General features: G+C 44.6%; 1 protein-coding gene across 4 annotated transcripts in view; it reads left to right on the top strand.

The window, feature by feature from the left end:
- The window catches only part of PHKA2 (phosphorylase kinase regulatory subunit alpha 2), an 840,998-nt gene that overhangs the window by 736,331 nt on the left and 83,451 nt on the right, over positions 1-21,216 (top strand). For all 4 annotated transcript variants that reach the window (XM_069636956.1, XM_069636954.1, XM_069636955.1 and 1 more), the window contains exons 25-28: positions 6,190-6,268; positions 6,388-6,517; positions 17,288-17,389; positions 20,865-20,983. In XM_069636956.1, the coding sequence (XP_069493057.1) occupies positions 6,190-6,268; positions 6,388-6,517; positions 17,288-17,389; positions 20,865-20,983 (430 nt within the window). The remainder of the gene's footprint in view (positions 1-6,189; positions 6,269-6,387; positions 6,518-17,287; positions 17,390-20,864; positions 20,984-21,216) is intronic.

Raw genomic sequence — 21,216 nt, 5'->3', positions numbered from 1 at the left:
CCTCCTAAAGAGCCCATCAAGCAGCGAAAACAGGTGGGAAAGGGGGAAACCTGTGACAGATTGAGACGCCAGCTAATTGAAGTCGATACAGACATGGAGGCGGCCTTCAAGATCTTATGCCCGGCATGCAAGAACTAACGACCGAAGTACAAAACCTAAAGGCAGAGAATGCCGCGTTAAAACAATTAGTCTTATCCCGCGACTCTGCCACGAAGGAAAGTGTACTATTGGACGGCATTGCAGACAAACACGATGGGACAGCAAAAAACCTTCATGGATTCCTTGATTCCTGTTTGGTCCACTTTACTTTTAAGCCCTATTATTTCTCTACCCCCAGGGCTAAGGTGGGCTTTATTATTTTGCACCTTTCCGGGAATGCATTAACCTGGGCCACACCATTAGTTAATGCCGGAGATGCCCTCCTGGATGATTATGACAGATTCATTCAAGCCCTTAAGACCATGTTTGACCGCCCAGAACAGGTCTATAGTGCTCAGGAACGTTGACTCAATTTCCAGCAGGGCTCCCAGGACATGCTCACGTATGTAATACGATTCAAGCAATTGGCTAAAAAAGCGGACTGGTCCTCTGAAGCCTGCTTCACTCTCTTTCGAAGAGGACTAAATGAAGACATCAAGGATGAACTAGCCAGAGTGGCACGCCCAAGTTCATACCAAGCCCTTATGGATCTCACTCTACAGATTGACTTCCGCATCCAGGAAAGGAAGGCAGAGAAAAAGAAGACCAAGTTACCCTTCCAGAAGAACCCCATAGAGACCTCCTTCGAAAACCGAATGTGCTTCTGTTCCTAGTAACAAACCCGAACCTATGCAACTAGGGGCCTTCCGTGGACCCATATCCCCCCAAGAAAGGCTGCGAAGGATCCATACCGGCTTATGCATGTATTGTGCCTCGGACAAACATTTAGTGAGAGAGTGTCCTATAGCCCCTCCACTGCGTTCGGGGAACGCCAGCTCCTGATCCTAGATGGAGCACAGTGTCGGGAGAGAGATGTTTGCTCCACATCTATTCCATCCTTGAACTCTCCTGGACAAAATAATCTGGTCATTTTACAGGCCTTTCTATCGCCATCCAAGTAGGAAACCTACCCCTTTCTGGCGTTGGTGGACTGAGGGGCCATGGGAATAGTCATAGATCAAGAATGGGTCTTTAAACCCCATATTCCTTTCGAATCCCGGAATATTATGCAACCTGTAGAAGCAATTGATGGGAGACCTCTTTCTTCAGGACCCATAACCCTTCAGACCAAGTTGAGCTCGCAATAAACCACCATCGAGAGAAGATAAAGTTTGACATCATAAAGTCTGCCCATTACCCAATGGTTTTGGGAATGCCCTGGCTACAAAGACACAATCCATACATCAATTGGGCAGAAGGTTCCTTGTTCCTGGGTTCCGAGCATTGCATGTCTCATTGCCTACTCCTGGACCACGCTTCGACACCATCGGAAGGACCTTCAGCAAACCATCAAGGCCCACTCACAGTCTCAAACATCATCCGGGTTCCTAAAGTCTATCAGGAATACTCTGATGTGTTCTCTTCTGCTATTGTTCAAGCTTTACCTCCTCACAGACCAGAAGACTGTGCTATTGAAACCAAACCTTCAGCTGTGATTCCCTTTGGAAGAATGTTCATTTTATCCGAACCGGAGAAAAAGGCCCTCCGTGAATATCTGGATACTAACCTTGAAAATGGCACCATACGACCATCCAAATCCCCAGCCGGAGCCTCACTGTTTATTGTTCCTAAGAAAGACACCAATGAGCTCAGACCTTGTCTTGATTATCAAGGTTTAAATCAGTGCACCCTTAAGGATCGCTATCCGTTGCCCTTGATCTCAGATATCCTGGAAGCAGTAAGAGGAGCCGTAATATTCACCAAATTGGATCTCAGAGGTGCCTACCATCTGATCTGCATAAGAGAAGGTGACGAATGGAAGACAGCCTTTAGAACACCCTTTGGTCATTTTGAATACTTGGTCATGCCCTTTGGACTTGCAAATGCCCCGGCGGTCTTCCAACGCTTCATGGATTGGGTGTTTTCAGACCTGCTGTTCCTCTTCGTCATCGTGTATCTGGACGATATCTTAATATTCTCTAAGGACCCTCTTAAGCATGAAGAACATGTTAAGGCAGTATTACAGCGACTACGTGAAAACAAGCTCCTGGCAAAACCCGAGAAGTGCCTTTTCCATGTCTCTACTGTCCACTATCTAGGATTCGTCCTTAGCCCAGAAGGTATTGGAATGGATCAATCCAAGGTTATCTATCTTGGCCAAGTCCGACCACCGTGAAACAGATCCAGTCTTTCCTGGGCTTGGCTAACTTCTATAGAAAATTCATACCTTCCTTTTCCGAGATAGTCCAACCGATCATTGCCTTGTTGAAGAAAGACACTCCCTTTCATTGGACATCAGCCCTAGAGGAGGCCTTCCAACGGTTAAAAACAGAGTTTACACAAGCTCCCATCCTGGCTCAACCTGACATCAACTGGCCATTCCTAGTGGAGATAGACGCCTCTAACTATGCCATTGGAGCAGTCCTAAAACAGGAATTCGACGACAAGCTGGAACATCCTATTGCTTATCTTTCACGGACATTAAATCCCAGTGAAACCCATTACTCTGTTTTAGAAAAGGAACTGCTAGCCATCCGTCAAGCCTTCACAGATTGGCGTCATTTACTTCTAGGAGCAAAACATCCTGTCCAGGTTCGCACGGACCATCGAAATCTTTAAGTATTACAGGCCCTGGAATGTAGGAATAGCCGTCAAGCCCGTTGGGCCTTCTTCTTTGCCCAATACCAGTTCCAGATTCATCATGTCCCTGGAACACAGAATATAATCTCGACGTTCTGACTACGAATGTCATGACCTAAAGAACGCGCCCCTTTTGGACTTCCTGGTCCTTGTCTCAACATGGCCGTCCAGCGTGAAACACCTTCCTCGCTCTACACGTTGGACGTAGCGTGTTCTGTTAATAGACCGCGGCTCTGCGCGTCTCAATGCTATTGCGAAGTAGCGACCAGACGTGTGCCCCGTAGCTCGCGGTATTGCTTCCCTGATTCTGTCCCTACTAACTCCATTCTTAAAACAAAGGGGGGTCTGGGAATCTCTCTACCAGCACGAACACAGCCCAATGACTTGTTCTTGGGTGAATAACCCCTGGGAGAGACTCTACCAAGTCTTTAGCTCACTGTCCCTTTCACAGAGAAGAAATTTCCCTGCATATCAGCCTTTGTCCTGCCCAGGGGCAGTCCAGCGCCGAAATGCTAGGCAATTCTCCTCTGAACAAGAGTACCATCAGTAACCCCATACATGTGTTTCAGCCTTGTTGGGCATCATCAGTGAGGTGAAACTGTGGCCTCTCTAAGAACAGTGAGCAAGGGGTCCACGTCTGGATCGCCCTGTTAACTTAGGGTGAAACCCAAAGTTAATTTATTCAAAACAGAGGGGGGTCTGGGAATCTCTCTACCAGCACGAACACAGCCCAATGACTTGTTCTTGGGTGAATAACCCCTGGGAGAGACTCTACCAAGTCTTTAGCTCACTGTCCCTTTCACAGAGAAGAAATTTCCCTGCATATCAGCCTTTGTCCTGCCCAGGGGCAGTCCAGCGCCGAAATGCTAGGCAATTCTCCTCTGAACAAGAGTACCATCAGTAACCCCATACACGTGTTTCAGCCTTGTTGGGCATCATCAGTGAGGTGAAACTGTTGCCTCTCTAAGAACAGTGAGCAAGGGGTCCACGTCTGGATCGCCCTGTTAACTTAGGGTGAAACCCAAAGTTAATTTATTCAAAACAAAGGGGGGTCTGGGAATCTCTCTACCAGCACGAACACAGCCCAATGACTTGTTCTTGGGTGAATAACCCCTGGGAGAGACTCTACCAAGTCTTTAGCTCACTGTCCCTTTCACAGAGAAGAAATTTCCCTGCATATCAGCCTTTGTCCTGCCCAGGGGCAGTCCAGCGCCGAAATGCTAGGCAATTCTCCTCTGAACAAGAGTACCATCAGTAACCCCATACACGTGTTTCAGCCTTGTTGGGCATCATCAGTGAGGTGAAACTGTTGCCTCTCTAAGAACAGTGAGCAAGGGGTCCACGTCTGGATCGCCCTGTTAACTTAGGGTGAAACCCAAAGTTAATTTATTCAAAACAAAGGGGGGTCTGGGAATCTCTCTACCAGCACGAACACAGCCCAATGACCTGTTCTTGGGTGAATAACCCCTGGGAGAGACTCGACCAAGTCTTTAGCTCACTGTCCCTTTCACAGAGAAGAAATTTCCCTGCATATCAGCCTTTGTCCTGCCCAGGGGCAGTCCAGCGCCGAAATGCTAGGCAATTCTCCTCTGAACAAGAGTACCATCAGTAACCCCATACACGTGTTTCAGCCTTGTTGGGCATCATCAGTGAGGTGAAACTGGTGCCTCTCTAAGAACAGTGAGCAAGGGGTCCACGTCTGGATCGCCCTGTTAACTTAGGGTGAAACCCAAAGTTAATTAATGCAAAACAAAGGGGGGTCTGGGAATCTCTCTACCAGCACGAACACAGCCCAATGACCTGTTCTTGGGTGAATAACCCCTGGGAGAGACTCTACCAAGTCTTTAGCTCACTGTCCCTTTCACAGAGAAGAAATTTCCCTGCATATCAGCCTTTGTCCTGCCCAGGGGCAGTCCAGCGCCGAAATGCTAGGCAATTCTCCTCTGAACAATAAATTAAATTGTTTTGAATAAATTAACTTTGGGTTTCACCCTAAGTTAACAGGGCGATCCAGACGTGGACCCCTTGATGCACCATGAGGTACAGGCAGCATCTTTGAAATGTAGCGTTTCCCTCGGGTCAGCCACTAAAAAAGGCCCCCTCTTTGGCTTTTGGGAGTTATCACTCAGAGAGGATTTCAGGATGCTCTCTTTGTGAAGTATTATTTTGATCTTGCATACTTTTTCCCACCAGATCCTCGGAAGCCCCTTGACTTATGATGATGGAGTTGATACTGGACAACCATGCTTTTTGTGGTTCTGAACTTGGTGAGAAGGACATTAATACTTTTTGTCCAGTCAGACTTTCCTGTTTTGAAGTTCCTTCTGAGGAGGAATCCAAACCTTGCTGGTTTTCTCCAAGCAAAGGGCAAATTTGACATTGAAATCTTCCTTTCTGGGTAAGGTGGTCTCCACGATTTTACTTTTCTCAGAAGATTAGTCTTGATAAAGGATAGCTCCATCACTTTGACACTAAGCAGGTGCTCACTTTTTTCATATCTTGGTCCGAGGGGTATCGATTGACAACCTACTTCTCAAGGAGTTTACTCGTTCCTGTAAGGTTATGAAACAACCATCTTCAGATACATTATTTTGTGTAGCAAGATCTGTTACCACCAATCCTTAATTGAAAGCTTGTATCAGAGCCTACTGGAACAGAGGGCCAATTGGCTACTTGCAATTTGCAGAGAGGAGGTCCTACTTTGGACATGCCAGGCTGCAACTTAGTTCTTGCTTTATACTTTGCCAAACATTAATGTATTGGCCTGTTGGTAGGGGAAGATGACCTGTCCTGTCTGCTCTATGTTGCTGCAGGTTTTGGTGTGAGAGTATTGGTTCTTTATAGTAATTTGCCCATCATCCTATATGTTGTACTGCCTTGTGTGTCTGTCAGAAATCTGTGTGCAGAAGGTTTCCTTTAGAAGAACAAACTATTTACTGTTCTTTCTGATGGAAATTATCTTCTTCCTGCAGATTTCTCCTTGAACCTCCGGCCTTAGCCTTTACAATAATGTTTCATTATGTGATTGCTGGGAACTTTTGTCCTGAATCATGTAAGTTGTACTATGCATCTTGGTGTAAGTGGAGCGGGACAAATAGTGTCTAAGAAAGATAAGGGAAAAAGGGCGTCCCCATATATACATCTGGGATGTCACTTCCAGCACTAGATGTGCTATAATTGCTTTGACACAGTCAGTCTAGAGTTGCTCTGATGTTCCTTGGTGGATAGGCAGAAATCTCCTGATCCAGTCTGCACCTGGAGCTATTTCAGAAAATGGCAGTCTGTGGAAGAAATATTTTATCAACTAGAAAGAGAATTGTCGAAAGTAAGTAATTTGTCATCAGTTATATTTTTGAGACACTTGCCTAAGAAATTATGCACACTTACAAACACTTTAATTCTTTCTTTCAGCCCTTTGCCACCTGATGAGCTCACAACACTTATCTACCAAGCCAGTGGAGATGATATCAGCATTGCAGTTCTGACACAGGTAACATTCAACAAACAAACTGTGTGTTCCTTCGCTTCTCTGGTGGCATGTTCCTGCTCTTGAAAGCAGCACGGGCGAAACTTCTAAATCTGCGTCCGATGTCTTTATGTCCATGATAGGAAATAATGCTCTACTTGGCGATGTTTGTCCGGTCACAGCCCAGTCTATTTGGGGAGATGCTCCGACTCCGCATAGGTCTCATCATTCAGGTGATGGCCACAGAGCTTGCACGCAGTCTCAACTGTTCAGGTATAGTATACAAACTCTTGATTGACATGTGCTGCACTTCTACTTTTGTCATACAATATGGTTAATGAAATCTGACTGTGGTACTGCCCGGGCTGAAAAATCAAACATACAAAGTGATATATGAACACATGCGAAAAATTGTAATCAGCGGGGCTACATAAGGTGCCTGTATAATTTCATTCATTTAGGGGGGGGGGTTGTGGATTGCAGCATGTACTAGGACAATGCCTTTGTTTGTGGATGTGGACGCCCTTAGGTGTGGTTTGTCTTGTCTGACAATAGCGCTTCCTAGATCCTCTCACAAGAGGCTAGTGCAATCAATGGTTGGCAGTGTGCTGGCATCGGTTTTGGATGACTGTTTTGGATCTGCACCGGATTTGCCTCTATTGCTTGGGCGAAGAGCACTGCACCCAGAACTGCGAGTCATACCAGTCCTTGCACCCAAAAGCACTGCAGAAATGGGCTGTGAAGATCTTTGCTTATGTCCACAAAGTGAGGGTAGAAGTCAGGCGGTCTCGTTTGAGGTCCCACACGTTCCGAAGAGAAGTCTACCCTGTGGAAGGGAAAGGAGAGAAGACGAAGCTCGTCAAGAGATCCCACTCCCCAAGCGGATCCTCGCACGGGCATCGTTTGTCCTCGTCTAAAAAGAAGAGCCAACGCCCCAGGGACTTCCCAGAGATGGTGGCTCAGGTACCCTTTCCGACCCAATCCACCACCCTGGAGGAATGGGGACAATTCCGCCTGAAGATGCTAGACATCTTCACCAAGGCTGGGCCCCGCTGGAATATGCTCCTCCTCATTTGAAGGAATTCATGTCTAAGATGTATGACATCTACAGCGAAAAGGGGGACACAGTGCCCTTCAGGTTGGAACCTTTGGTCTCTAGGGAAGAGAGGGACCTCCCAGAGGAGTTCTATGAGGAAGGTGGAGGCATCCAGGGACTATCCTCAGATCTCCAATGTGGCATTTTCAGGGCCACATGTCAGAGCACCTGCAGGTTTCGACCCAAGTGGCTCAAGATGTCGCGTGGCGGGCCATGTGAGACAATGCCCTGCCCCAAATAATAGTGGTCAATGATGCATCTTTGACAGGTTGGGGCGCTCACCTTTGGAACTGACAGTGAGTGGGCTGTGGTCCTCCTCTGAGTCTTGAGAAAATATCAATTTTCTGGATTTGGGAGTGATCAGGCTGGCCCTGGTTGCCTTTCTTCCTTGTGTGAATTGCAAGACTGTGCTGATCCTGCTGCACAGCGTCTCTATGACGGCTGCCCCTCTTCCGGAAGAGCTAAATGTCACAGTGGATGCCTTTTGCAGACAGACTGAGCATGAGCTAGGCATGCCCTTATAATTGCTCGGAGCATTTATGGATCTTTATAAAAATAGCACAGTTAAAGTATGTTGGAACTTGGCAGGAGATCTAACGACCCCCATTAACATCAGAAAGGGGGTCTCTTTTCTGCATATTCATAAACCGATTAATCACTAAACTGGTGGAGATACATTCTGATGCACCTGAATTGGGACGGCATATGATTACAGTACTTTTATTTGCAGACAATACAATCTTAATTTCTTTAACCCTGTCACGATTAAGAAAGCAAGTGACAGCCTTTCATGAAGGCTGCATCCAGAATGAACTCACAATATCTTTTGATAAGACCAAATCAATGATGTTCTACCCGCCTCGGATGAAAAAGAGACCCAGGGTATTTGGTAACATTAATGATAACATCTTGGAACAAGTAGATCGTTTTGATTACTTGGGTACTCAGTACTGGCTAGCTCAACTTGTGAAATCTCTACTCACATGCAAAGGCACAACAATCTGTGTTGGAATGTTCCCATAAACACGGGAATGGTGCACTTTCTCCATCGTTACAAATATATAATATGGAGGCTAGGACAGCTGCAATTTGTGGCGCCAAATTATGGGGGCATGTTAAATCCACTAGATTGGGATTCATTGAGAACATGTTTTTGAAAAAGATCTTAAACTTACCCCAAAGTACACCTATTGTGATTTTTCATCTCTAGATTATCTACGATCACAAAGCAGACATAATTGCTTGTAGCCCTATTCGCTATTGGGTATGTGTTTGGTCTTCGCCTCCACTGCGGAAATACAGAGAAGTACTAGAAGATGTATTATCACATAGTAGTAGGAAAAGCCTCCACTGGTACAAGCACATGAAGTCCATGTTGTTCTCCCTGGGCTGTGAAGATCTGTGGCATAATCCACACAGGTTCAAAAGTGGTACCAAGGCATTAATACACAAAGCATACAGTGGATATCTGAAAGAAAAAACCTGCACATTCAGTGATGTATCCGCACACAGAGCAGACTACTGGTTCCATAAACAGTCCCCCAGTTATGAGACCTATTTTGGCATGATAATTCCCTCATAAGCAAATAGAGCACTTTATTTCAAGCCCATTTTGCACAAGCTCTCTATATGCCATCCTACCGACACACTTACTTTGTATAGATCTACTGAGAGCACCTTTGTGACTTATGCTGTTTCTAAACTTATACACAGAGCATGGGCAAAAAGACAAATACATGTTGCAATGCCTTAAAAACATAATAGTATCACAAGCAGTTGATTATATTGATTGATTTGATTATGTTTTTATAGGAGGTTTGCTTTAGGAATTAATAGATGTGCTTTAAGGTAATTTTAATGAAGACAAATACAGGATTAACTATTTATTGAATTATTACTGGAACTACACTCTTGATAAAAGTATACATTGTTGTGAATGTATTATAATAAAGTGATTTTAATATTGCATGGACAGTTTTATTATATGTTGCATGTGTTCTATTACATTGTTTTATGTGTTACTTCTATGGAGCTCTCTCTGAAATAAAGAATGAGTTGATTGATTGACTTGATCTCCCAATCGGAGAGGCGGGTCCTGCACGCGAACCTCAGCAACCTGAACATTCATGCTTGACTACTGAGAGACTTTGCTGGGATTCTATCAGCTTGGAGACCCGCAGCAAAGTCTATTTATGCCTGCAGATGGCATACATTGTTGGCTTGGTGCTGGGAGAGGGATTTTGACACTTATTTCCTGTTTTGGATTTTTTACTGTTCCCGGAACAGGGCTTGCAGGGTTTGTGTAACCAGTTTCCTCTGCACCAGTTTGTGGTTCCGGGAGGAGTTTTGAATTTGATTTTGCCATTTTCGTATCTGTGTTTGAGCCCCTCCTTTCCTGTTCTATTAGGTTGCTCACCCGTAAGATGATTTTCTTGGTTGCCATTACTTCCGCTCGATAGGTAAGCAAGCGCCAGGCACTATCTGCTAACCCTCCCTATTTGGTTTTCTCCAGGAATAAGGTGACATTGAGAGTGAAACCCTCTTTTCACCCAATGGTGGACTAGGATTTTTATGCCTTTCAAAAGATCTATCTTACTATGTATTTTCCTCCACCTCATCCTTCCAAGGCAGAGGAACGATTCCATCAGCTGGAGCCAGTACGGGGTCTTAGCTACTACATCTCTCGGACGAGAGAGTCCAGGAAAGATGACCAGCGTTTTGTTGGTTATGCTGGGGAAAATGCTGGCGGGGCTGTGACCAAACAGACCGTGTCAAGACGGATCATTCACTGCATCTCAAAATGCTATGATCTTGCTGGAAAGGATGTGCCTGAGGGTCCCAGCGGAGTGCTCCCACCTCTGCCCTGCAGAAGGGAGTACCTGACCTGGACATCTGCAGGAAGCATCATGGTCTCCTCTGCACACGTTTGCTAAGCATTAATGCTTGGATTCTCTTTCAGGTTGAGTCACCCATTTTGGTAGGGCGGTGCTCCAGATTTTTCTGGTCTAGGTGGTGTCTTTGCTGCATCACCCTGCGAGATCTATGAACTGATTTGGCAGTCTATCATGTATGAGGAACCCATGGGAGGACAGACAACAAATTACTTACCTTTCAGTAATATTTTTTCCAATGTATGTTCCTTCCATGGATTCCTCATCGCCCTCCCTACCTGTCCTACTTGGCAGATATGTAGTACCCCATCAGTTCTGCCCTCTCTCAGTGTCGGAGTGCTAGGAAAAAAGGGTCGAACTGAGGTCAGGGCACGGCACCTCTATATATACTGGCCCGGATGTCATGTCCAGCATGGGGCGCATAGAGTCGTCGGACGGAAAGGCGCAGAGCCGCACTGCAACCCCTTGTGGTGGAGAAGTTTCTGAAGGACAGCTGCGCTGTTGATATGATATCATAGATGGAGAATCTGTGGGAGGGAGATCCATCAGAAAGAACACAATTGAGGGGTACGAAATGTTTCTTCAGGGCCACTGCAGCTTCTGCAGGAATCGAGCTGCTTGAGACCTTAAATGGTAGTCCTTAAGGTACACCTGCTGAAAGGAGCATGGTTCTGTCAAGCCTGGCCTCAGTTAACAGTGGTCAGGGTTGCGTCTCTGACAGGTTCACATGTTTGACCTGACTGTGAAGGAACTGTGGTCTCCCTCAGAGTCTTGGGAGCACGTCAACCTTCTGGAGTTGAGGGCGATCAGGCTGACCCTAGCTGCCTTCCTCCTTACTGTGAAAGAGAGATGTGTGCTGATCCTTACAGACAACACAGTGACCATGCACTACCTTAACAAGTGTGGTAGTGTAGGATCCTTGCCTCTTTGCAGAGAAGCAATGTGACTGTGGTTCTGACCTCTGAAGAGTGTAGTCTCTCTGACAGCTGGTCATCTTTCAGAAGAGAGAATGCCATGGTGGATGCCTTAAGCAGGCAGCCTTTGTCCTCCCATGAGTGGGAGCTCTGCCGGGAAGTTCTGGAGGAGATTTTATTCCCATTTGTGGGACTGCTCAAGTAGGTCGTTTTGCTTCCAGTGTGAACAGGAATTATGAATTGTTCTGCTCCATGGAATTTTCTTGCCAGGGAGCTCTGGGGGACACACTTGTGGGGGCTGGACCTTCCACGTCCTTTATGAGTTCCGGCCGATCCTTGTCATTCTGTTGGTTCTCAGGTGACTAGGCCATTCTTAATGTGAATTACGTCTCAGATATCCACTCTAGGGTGAAGATGAAATCTTCATCCAAAAATACCAGTGCAAAGGCTTCAGTACTGCCTCAACTTGATTGATCGGCCCCAGGGAGTAGTCCTGTTGCCAAATGGCATGACCTTCCCAGGTTTAAGTAAAAGTCGATCTGACCATGCTCCATCGATCACCTTCCCCGTGTCAAATTCATGTTGGTGATGTACAGAGATGATGTAGTTTGTCCAGGGCCTCATCAATCTGAGAAATTGGTAATGCATCACTTTTTAAATTCAGCTGGCAATAGTCTGTGAAGATGAGAAGTGAGCTATCCAGAGCTGGTGCCAGAACTTTGGGTTTTCCCAGCCACTGCTCAACTTGTTAGCACTCCCAATGCCAGCCTCTCCTCAACTTCCCCCTTGATGTTGTCATGGGGAAGCCGGTGAGGGCCTGTTTTGATGAGAGTATTGGAAAAGTGGCAACAGTATCCACAACAGTACCTCCACCCCTCACAAACCCAGGCTTGCAGGCAAATGTGTGTTCAAAGTGGCCTAGCACCTGCTGCAAATGCCTAATTTCTTTGTCAACTAATGTAAGAGGACCACAGTGGCAAAGGAGGAGCCACTTGGGCAGATCTTTAAGAGGGCAAGGATATTGACCTCTACTTCTGAGGCTGTTCCTAGCTATAGACAGAAAGGGTAATCTCAGTACCAGTGGGACTGCCTGATCACATTCACAAAGCCCTGGCTCTGGGCTCCTGATTTGACTTTGCAACTCACCACTTAATTAGTAAGGGTGCCCTTTATTAAAAGGATCTGCAGCCAGAAACAGAGGTGGAATAGGGTTCTACTGTATGGCTTCTGTCACCTCTACTTGATAAAGGTGGGGAAGGTGGTGATGTTACACAAGCCCTGGCTAAAAGCCAAGGGCGAGAGAGGTGTGGTAACCTAGCTCGCACACGACTGTAACTAAGCAGTGGAGCCATGAGACTGCCCGGTGGTCCATTCAATTCACAGCAGTGGCATCATTGTCTTCCACATCTCACACACTAAATGCCGGCCACAGCAATTTGGGAAGAACTTGTTTTTGCACTTCAGGCAAGTCTAACAAACCCCCTGAGGATATGGGATGGGCAGTTTACTGCATGCAGCGTAGGGAAATCATGGACAGCCTCCTCTGCCATTGTCACCTATCCTTTCATTGCGATCTTCTTGTCATGTCCAGTCCATGATGGCACCGCTCAGTGCTCCTGCAACCAGGCTGTTTGTTGCACTGCTAATAGAATGGTGCTGCAACCTACATCACACTGGCACCTCCTTTCCATCCCTGCATTGGCCTATTGCATCAATGCCATCTCCCATATGCTCAACAGGGGCCTAGGCTGCTCAAAGAGTAGGGATTAGAACACAATATTGGCATGTCCAGAGCCATCAGTGCTTACTGGTGGTGCTTTAAGGCTCTTGTGCTAGACTTCCAGCAAATGCCCTGCACTCAGTGCATCCTTCATTTTCAGGGCCGACTGGGCTTCATGGAGATCCTGTGACAGGCGAGGCATACAGTTTCAAGAGTTTAGGCATCAAGGGCCCAGTGTTTTCGAAAAGGCTTCCAGATGATGATGAGGATGATGGGCTGGTTCTTCATCAGTGGCAGATCGTGCTTGGATGCCGTGGCTTTTTCTGTAGCAGTTCTGTCATCGTTCTGAGGCCTAAAGAACCCTGCTTAGAAATGGCATGCTCATGGTTATAAAAGCTGGGAAAGTTTACTCAGTGTCTTGGAACCAGAGGAAGCAGGTGTACCTGCTGGTGCCTCCTTGCTACAAATGGAGACTGCCGAAGAGACGACACCTGGAAAGGTTGCTGCCTGGAGGAAGACGGTGCAAGCCTGGGGACTCTGGGAGGAGAGGTAGAGAGTTGCCAAGCCCTGGAATCCGTGGAGGAGGAATCCTGACCTGAAAGGCACCAAAGCCACTCTCAAATGCCTGGGGAATTGGAAAGCCAAAGGTCTTCCACCAGTGAACCCTAGAGAAATACCTAGGCCCTTTGCAGGAGGCCAAGAGAATAACTGCTTCCTGAAAAGGACCCTCAATGAGGGGGGAGAAATACCCATTAGAGCCTAGGTCCAGGAGGAACCTGTTGTGAGCCTTAAAACCCAAGTTCCAGGAGAGACCTGTTGTGAATCCGAGCTTAGAGAGAACTCCTGTGAATCTTGAAAACATGGAGAAGGCCAAGGTCCAGGAAAGCCTACAAGTGAATATTGCTAGACTGAAGGTAAGCCTGACGCACTGAAAACTGGGAAACCTGAGGCATGGAATAGGACTTAAGACACAAGGTGAAAACAGACAGGGCTGGAGGGAGACCAGGTTGTGAATAACCTCTCAATGTTGTTGCTTTAGAACAGGGCTGGGATTTAGAGAGTAGGTTTTGGACTTTCATGGGCCATTTTTTGAAGTTTGTCTTATATTACAGAGTAAGGTCAGCAAGGGGACTGGAGGACTGATTAAGTGTAGATTTGTTATTTAGGTTGGCTAAACCATTGGAACTTTCTGTATACAATTATGGAGTCCCAGAAGGGGCAAGGACTTATAAAGGTTAGGCATTACTTTGAGTTGATCTATTGGGAGAACCAAAACCAGAGAACCACCTATGTTGTTAGCCCATTAATGTCTGGAACTGTTTTATATAGAAGTTGCTCTTTAATTTAAAGTTTCCCCTTATCCCTTTAGGAGTTTGTCTAACACTCACTTTGGCCATTCTGACACTGGTATAAAGGAGTGTTAAACCCAATTTCTATGTGTTCTGTGTATCATTGCCTCGAATCTCCCACAGGACCTATTCCCACTTTGTCGATGCAGCTATTGATTCTGTCACATCATGGAAGCTCAGGGGGCATTGGTGGCTCCATGTCACCTTTCTTACAATGCTACTGTTTCCTGCCATTGGGTACGGGAACTCGGGCATCTGCAATATTTGCTGTAGCAGCTGTTGTTGTCTACTGTTGTTCATATGCACTTTGCTTAACTAAAGGTTCCTCATGCCTTTGCTTATGCAAGAGGAGTCATTTTTACTATGTCATATTATTGTGGCTTTCCTATATGCCTACCTGTTTGTTGATTCAGCTGCTGCTTTCTGCTTTTGGTAATAGGTTGAACAGGCCACCTTCTTCCTTCTCAGGGCAACTTCTTCCTGAGACTAACCTTCTTGTGTGCACACTGGTTAGTCTAGGACAGGCTGCAACCTCACTTCTTAGACTAGGAGAGAGATGCAAACCCAGTTCCATGCAGCATTCTAGATCTGCTGGTACTTGTCAAATTAGTGAAATCAGGGGTACAGTTTGGCTATTGATGCTGAATGGCGGTGGGGAGTTGGGAAGGACAAAGGCAGTGAAAATTATAGTGCAAGCCTGTGGGTTTTCTCAACCCTATGGTAGGCCTGTGCAGAGATTATTCCTCTCTTTACAAAGGGGGTTAGGAAGATCCTGCTAATTACAGTCCCATCTCCCTTCTAGATACGCCAGGAAACATTTCTGGTAAAGTCCTCTTACACCATCTTGAGGAGTGGATGTGATGTAATGGAGTTATCTCCACCGTCCAGGGCGGTTTCCAGAAGGGGGTGGGTACAACAGATCTGGTATTTAGATTATTTTTTACCCATTATTAAATTTGCCATTTTAAGGAAAAACTTTTTTATTTTTGTTTTATTGACCTAAAAACAGCCTTTGATTCAGTTCTCAGGAGTGCTTTATGGCAGTATCTGGTAGATCCTAATTACCTTATGACCTTTTGAAGGCCATAATGCTCCTCTATACTCACAATATGGCTAAAGGTCAGCCATGGTGTAGGAGGAGAAAGAACAAAAGCATTCCCTATTGAAAAAGGGATAGGGGTGGGGGGGTATTCTAACCCCTGCCTTATTCAATCTATTCATCTATGATATTGCTTTGACTATATCAGATCTGGTGGCTGATGCCCCTTATCTGAATGGTCAACCGATGGGCATCCTATTGTGTGCAGATGATGCGATTTTAATTTACAAAACTACATGGGGCATTGATAAGCAAAACAAACTCCTTACTATAAATCATATTACAACCAAATGTATGGTTTTCTGAGGGATCAAAAGGAATGCCAAGAGTCTTAATCTACACATCAACAATGTTCCTATTGATGAAGTATCGCTCTTTGATTATTTGGGCCTCAGTCTTAATAGAAAAGCAATCTGGCTGGACCAAGGTGTCAAACCAAATGTAATATTAATCAAAAATGAAGGAATGGTAACAAAATGTGCTCATGAAAAGAGGGCAGATTGATTAAGCCAGCCCTAACTATCTATAAATCCAAAGCTAGACAAGCATGCATTTATGGCACTGATATTTGGGGTTATTCCAACACTAAACAGTTGAGAGTGAGTGAAAATGCATTTTAAAAACAACTGATGGGGCTCCCCTTATATGCGCAAAATGTTCCTGTTCATTACAATCTAGGGTGGCTGCCAATGGAACCGCTTATTGTATTATGGCCAACTTTGTACTGGCTTTAGCTGTATACTGAGCATGAACTACTAGTTTATATAGATACACTGCGTGACCTCCTCAATCAACCAGGAATGTCCTAAACTCCCTAGTGTAGACATGTTTAAAAAAACAAAAAAATAGGCATTTTTCAACTGCTCACACAGGGTGTTTAACTCTCTGTCTCTTTCAGTCAGGCTAGCAGCTTTGCTTGCTTTCCTCAGAAAACAACCTAAGACTTTCCTCTTCTTAAAACAGCGATTGGGCCAACTAACACCAAGTGGCTCACTGAAAGTACTGATCCACTCATAACTTAAAGGCTTGGAACCTGCATCATAGAGGGCCCAAGTGATATTTCTAGGGTAAACACCATACTTACGTAAAAGAACATTGAATTCCATTACCCCTCTGCTACTCTGTGGCAGCACATATATTTTGTCATGCCTCACCTTTCCCAACCAAGATACACCACTCTGCTGCTCCTTGGACGTAGATCTGCAATTAAAGAAATACCTTACACTAAAAAAGGAGAAAAGAGTAAAATAAACAATTTCGTTATTTGGAAAGCTTTTTCAAATATATTTCAGGTTGTCATAGTAAAAATAAAGATACTAATAAAGGTACATAATCATTTGTAATGGGCATATGTAAATGGGTTGCTGAAAATACTATCCCACCACTCTGCAATGGGCAGCAACACTCTGTACTTCTCCAAAGGTCACTGAACAAGAACACAACACATGTTGCTGGCCGAACAACACTCCTGACCACCGATTGATGATGAGAACCCCAGACAATCAGTTTGTTGGTAAAAGGTAGCAGGACAGTCAATACCATGTTCAGCTCAATGAAACCATCAATACTGTATTTAAAATTAAACCTTAGTATTTTGAAATATTCGTTACATTTGACTATCCTTGTTCTTTCATTCTTTTGTATTTGTATTGCAATGTATTTATTGATGGTACATGATGTTTCACCAAGAACCACTTTCAAAAGAAATCAACAGGAAAGGCCAATCCTGGTTTAGATCATTTAATTAGCTGGGGGTTTACTACCTGCAATCGCAGCTAGCATCCACGTAAAATAACTAGCTTTGAATAATGTATATAATAATTGGAAATTCTCTAGCTTTTTTTTATAATTTAACTAAAACAGGTTGTGGAACTGTGCAAATGATTGTCAAATGCAGTTGCAGTATTTCAAAAAGACATTGCCAACAGGATCGTAACACACCTTAAAATAATGCTTTTTGTGGATTATTATTAGGTGAAGAAGCCTCAGAAAGTTTGATGAGCCTGAGTCCATTTGATATGAAGAACCTCCTTCATCACATACTGAGCGGGAAGGAATTTGGTGTTGAAAAAAGTAGTAAGTCCAAAGTTTAGAGAATGTGAAGGGAGTGCGAGTATGACAATTCAGAAATATCCTGGGGATAGTAGCAGCGTGACATCTGCCACACGCGGCTTTCCCTTTACCAAATCAGGGTGTCGGTCTTTGAGCCCCTTTCCACACATGGTTGTTCGTGACACAGAGACATATACCTGTTTTCCTTCCATGGTATTTGAGTGAGAAATTGGTAGAGATGTTGTGTCTGCTCTCTACAGTGGTTTGTGAGGTGTGGATATCATTTTCACTTTAGTTAGTATCAGACTGTGGTATTTAGAGATTGCCTTCTGTGAGGTGCAGTACATTTCTGCTCATTTGTGGTGGTTGTGCGGCTGGTTGTGTACTGGAGACAGGTTATATTAGGTAGTCTGGGTTTGAGCGCGTGCGTGATTTAGTGCAGTGTCTTTATTTGTGTATTTATATATTTACTTGGGGTATATAAGAAAAGGCCTCCCGTCCTTAGCGATGTGCAAAATAGAGAAAATGTATTTAAGAGAACGTTAGAAAGTGTATAGTGGTGCAGCATATAACGTAATGGTGAGGATTCTATAGTTTGGGGGCGAGAAAGAGAATGAGCGGAAACAGGGCTATGCAAAAGGAGAACGAGGGGATGCCAATAGATTGAGATATGAAGAATGAAGAGGGCGAGAGTGAGAGTACAGAAAAAAAAGGGATGAAAGATCAGTATGGGCAACACCATGAACATATTAAAGATAATGCACAGATAGTGACAATTAAATGGGGAGGGGAAGAAAGCCAATGAAGAGAAGCTAGAGAAGGATGCTGTGGTAGCAGGGGGGCAGCAATGATAACCATTGATTTGGAAAATAAAACAGAGCAAAATGGAGAAAGGAAATGGGCCCAGGGGTCAAGAGCAAGTTTGGAACAATAATCAAGATGGGAAAATATAAGTGTTAAAGGCAGCGTGTTATTGGCAGAAAAAGTGAGACAAAGATGAATGGTGTGTATTTTCTAAATTTGGTAGCAACGAGAATGAGCAAGAGTGGATGGATATCCGAGAAGCGGAGATGAGTGAGTTGTCCTGTTGTTTGCAAGGCATTGATCTTTAATGTATGTTGTGGGGGAAGTATTGGAGACCTGAGGAATGTGATACACTGAGCATAAACTGTTAGAGATGCTTGTGATGCAGTAAAGAGATCGACTGTTATTGACAGTATGTGTTCAAGTATTCCTGAATATGTGGCGCGGATTATGTCAAGAAACACAACTAGGTGAGGCTGATTTGGATGTAGGCGGATGAAGGGGATGTCTTGGGAGTTATGTGTGTGGGTTTCTATACCCAGATGTGTGGTGAATGGTGCAGTGTGGATGGAAATCTAATGCAACCTTACTGCTCTCTACAGGGTCTTACAGTGTGTGATGCTAAATAGTCTCATGGAGCGTATGATATCTTGTAAAGCGCAGCCCTCTTAGGACAGGTTGCATTAGTTTGATTTCGATGGAGAATGGCTGTTGCTGTTTGTGGGTTTTGCCCATGTGTTGACTGATTTGGTGGTGTCTCGAGGCTGGGTAGATTTCTACATTGTGCCCTGGAGGAAAACACAGTAACAGAAATGTTCTGATTTTTCCAAATGTCCTAGGACCTTATTACTGCCAAGTTATATAAAGGGCCCTGCCCCACCTATGCCTGATTCTGCTCCCTCCTTACTTAACCTTAAAAACATTTTTTTAAAGAATTACTTCTCACACTACCGCCAACCAACGGGAAGCAGTGAAACAAATGCATTTCGGGGTTCGCTGGAGTTTGGAGATTTTCTTCTCATAAATTAGCTTTTTACAAATGGTCAGCTGACTTTCGTACGGCCCTGGTAATATAGAGGGCTTGACTCCTCATCACCTGATCTTGCTACAACCCAATTTAACGTACAACAAACATTTTACAACAAAACCCAGGCAATGATGGTTTGGTATTTCCTTCTGCATTTGCCTTTCTGTTCCTGGGTTGTGTTAAATTATATAGGTAACATACTCTTCTTAAAAATGTCTTCTGGGCTTTGGACTGGGCCCCTATCCCAACTGGACTTATCCAGTCTTACATAGGTTGGCTACCTATTGCCACATTAAGTCATTTTACCCCAAACACATTGTATTTTACAACAAAGAGATGGGGCAACAAGAATACATGTTTAGCTTTCTCCCAACATTCACCTTTGCTAGATGAATTTTGCTTAGTAAAAATATCCAGTAGGCTTTGCTACAGCCTGGCCAAAATTAGGTCTGTGCTTCTTTACCGCCTGAACCCTCTATCTCTTCTAATTGACCTGGCTACACGGTGTACTGGGAAGATGTTTTTAATCACAAAAAGCTATTTCAATTTACACCTAAAAGCAATGTCTTCCAGGCGGTCACAACCAGCCTGTGATGTCACCCAAAACTTCATTTCTTGACTCTCCGTATAAGTTGGTCCTTTCTTGGGTTTTGTTGGATGCTTTCTGGACTGAAATCAACTCCTTATAAATGGTCTCCAGTCTTTCCAAGAGGCTTTGTGGGAGGGTGGCCCACCCTGACCTTAGACCACTCCCTCCTAATTGGCCAGGCTACGCAAGGAAGTCATTTTTAAATGCCAAAACAAATGTCAATTTTGCAACAAACAAGACAGCATTTTTTAGTGCTTCACCCACACACAATGAGATGCAATATCAAGAATACATTTCTGGCGTCCCACCAATATTTACCTTGGTCCATTCCTGGGAATGTTTTTCCAGCCAACTGTAGCAATGTTCGGTTTATTTCGGGAGGATGTGGAATGTATATGCCACACCTCTGTCCAGCCTCTTATTGTCAAAGTCCATTTTTGGCCAACAAAGGACAATGTATAAAATAGTTCAAGGATACACTGCTGCTGAAATTGGACAGCAGAAAAGGGTGAAGTAAGATCTATGTATGGACAGTAGGTACAGTCTCATGATACCCGGTGTCTGTGTTTTGTTCTGATATTGCTAATCCTCATATTTTTTTCTGGGACACATTTTATGGTCACTTTCTGTACAAGCCTGTAAACTTGCGAGAAGACAAGCCGGTTTGGTGAGTGTAACGCATATTCACCAAAGGCATTATATCACCAGGTCTACACCTCACACACAGATGGAAAAGGGTCAGTTGTTCTGCAGCCATTTGTTTTACTCTGCAACAGACAGCGGAAAGGCTGGGGTTTGAGGCAAGGCCTTGCATTCATTTAGTGGGATGATTGGAATCCGGTTTGGAAAATGTTGCTGATGTGCATCCAGTTCTTTCATTGACCTTCCTGGCTCCCTGTTCCAGAATCCTGAGCCTAACATTAATCTTTCATAGAATGTGTATTCCTCCCCTCAAATTACAGGATGGGGAAGGGTATGTACACTTGGAACACCCACCGGTCACATGTTAAAAAAGTGGGCCTCTCTTCTGCATTTTCCACTGTCGTTTGAGTAAGGATGCCTTTCTTTTCGCCCTGAAGTGCGACCGATTCAATCATGTGCTACAAGTCCGGCTATTTCAATCCATGAAATGGGCCACACTGGAGCGACCAAGACGGAGAGAAGTGGCATAAACAGACTGCGGAGTGAGATGAAGCAGGTGGGTGGCAGCTGGCTGGGCATTTTCTTTACATTGTGTGGTTTTCTATATGTTTATTTGTTCGTTATTATAAATAATATGCACTGTGAAGCAAAGTATCTCAACTTGTCATATTAAGATTTAAATTACATTGTATCTTTTCTTTATACTGTGATGCTATTGCTTCAAGAAAGTATGAGGGGCCGCTAGGAACATAATTCAGCATTTACAACACATACTTCTGTTACAAAAAC

The sequence above is a fragment of the Ambystoma mexicanum genome, chromosome 7p (genome assembly GCF_040938575.1).
Source record: "Ambystoma mexicanum isolate Mex_15411 chromosome 7p, UKY_AmexF1_1, whole genome shotgun sequence".
Classification (NCBI taxonomy): Eukaryota; Metazoa; Chordata; class Amphibia; order Caudata; family Ambystomatidae; genus Ambystoma; species Ambystoma mexicanum.
The sequence above is the reverse complement of the archived record's forward strand: the minus strand, read 5'-3'. Positions and strand labels throughout refer to the sequence as shown.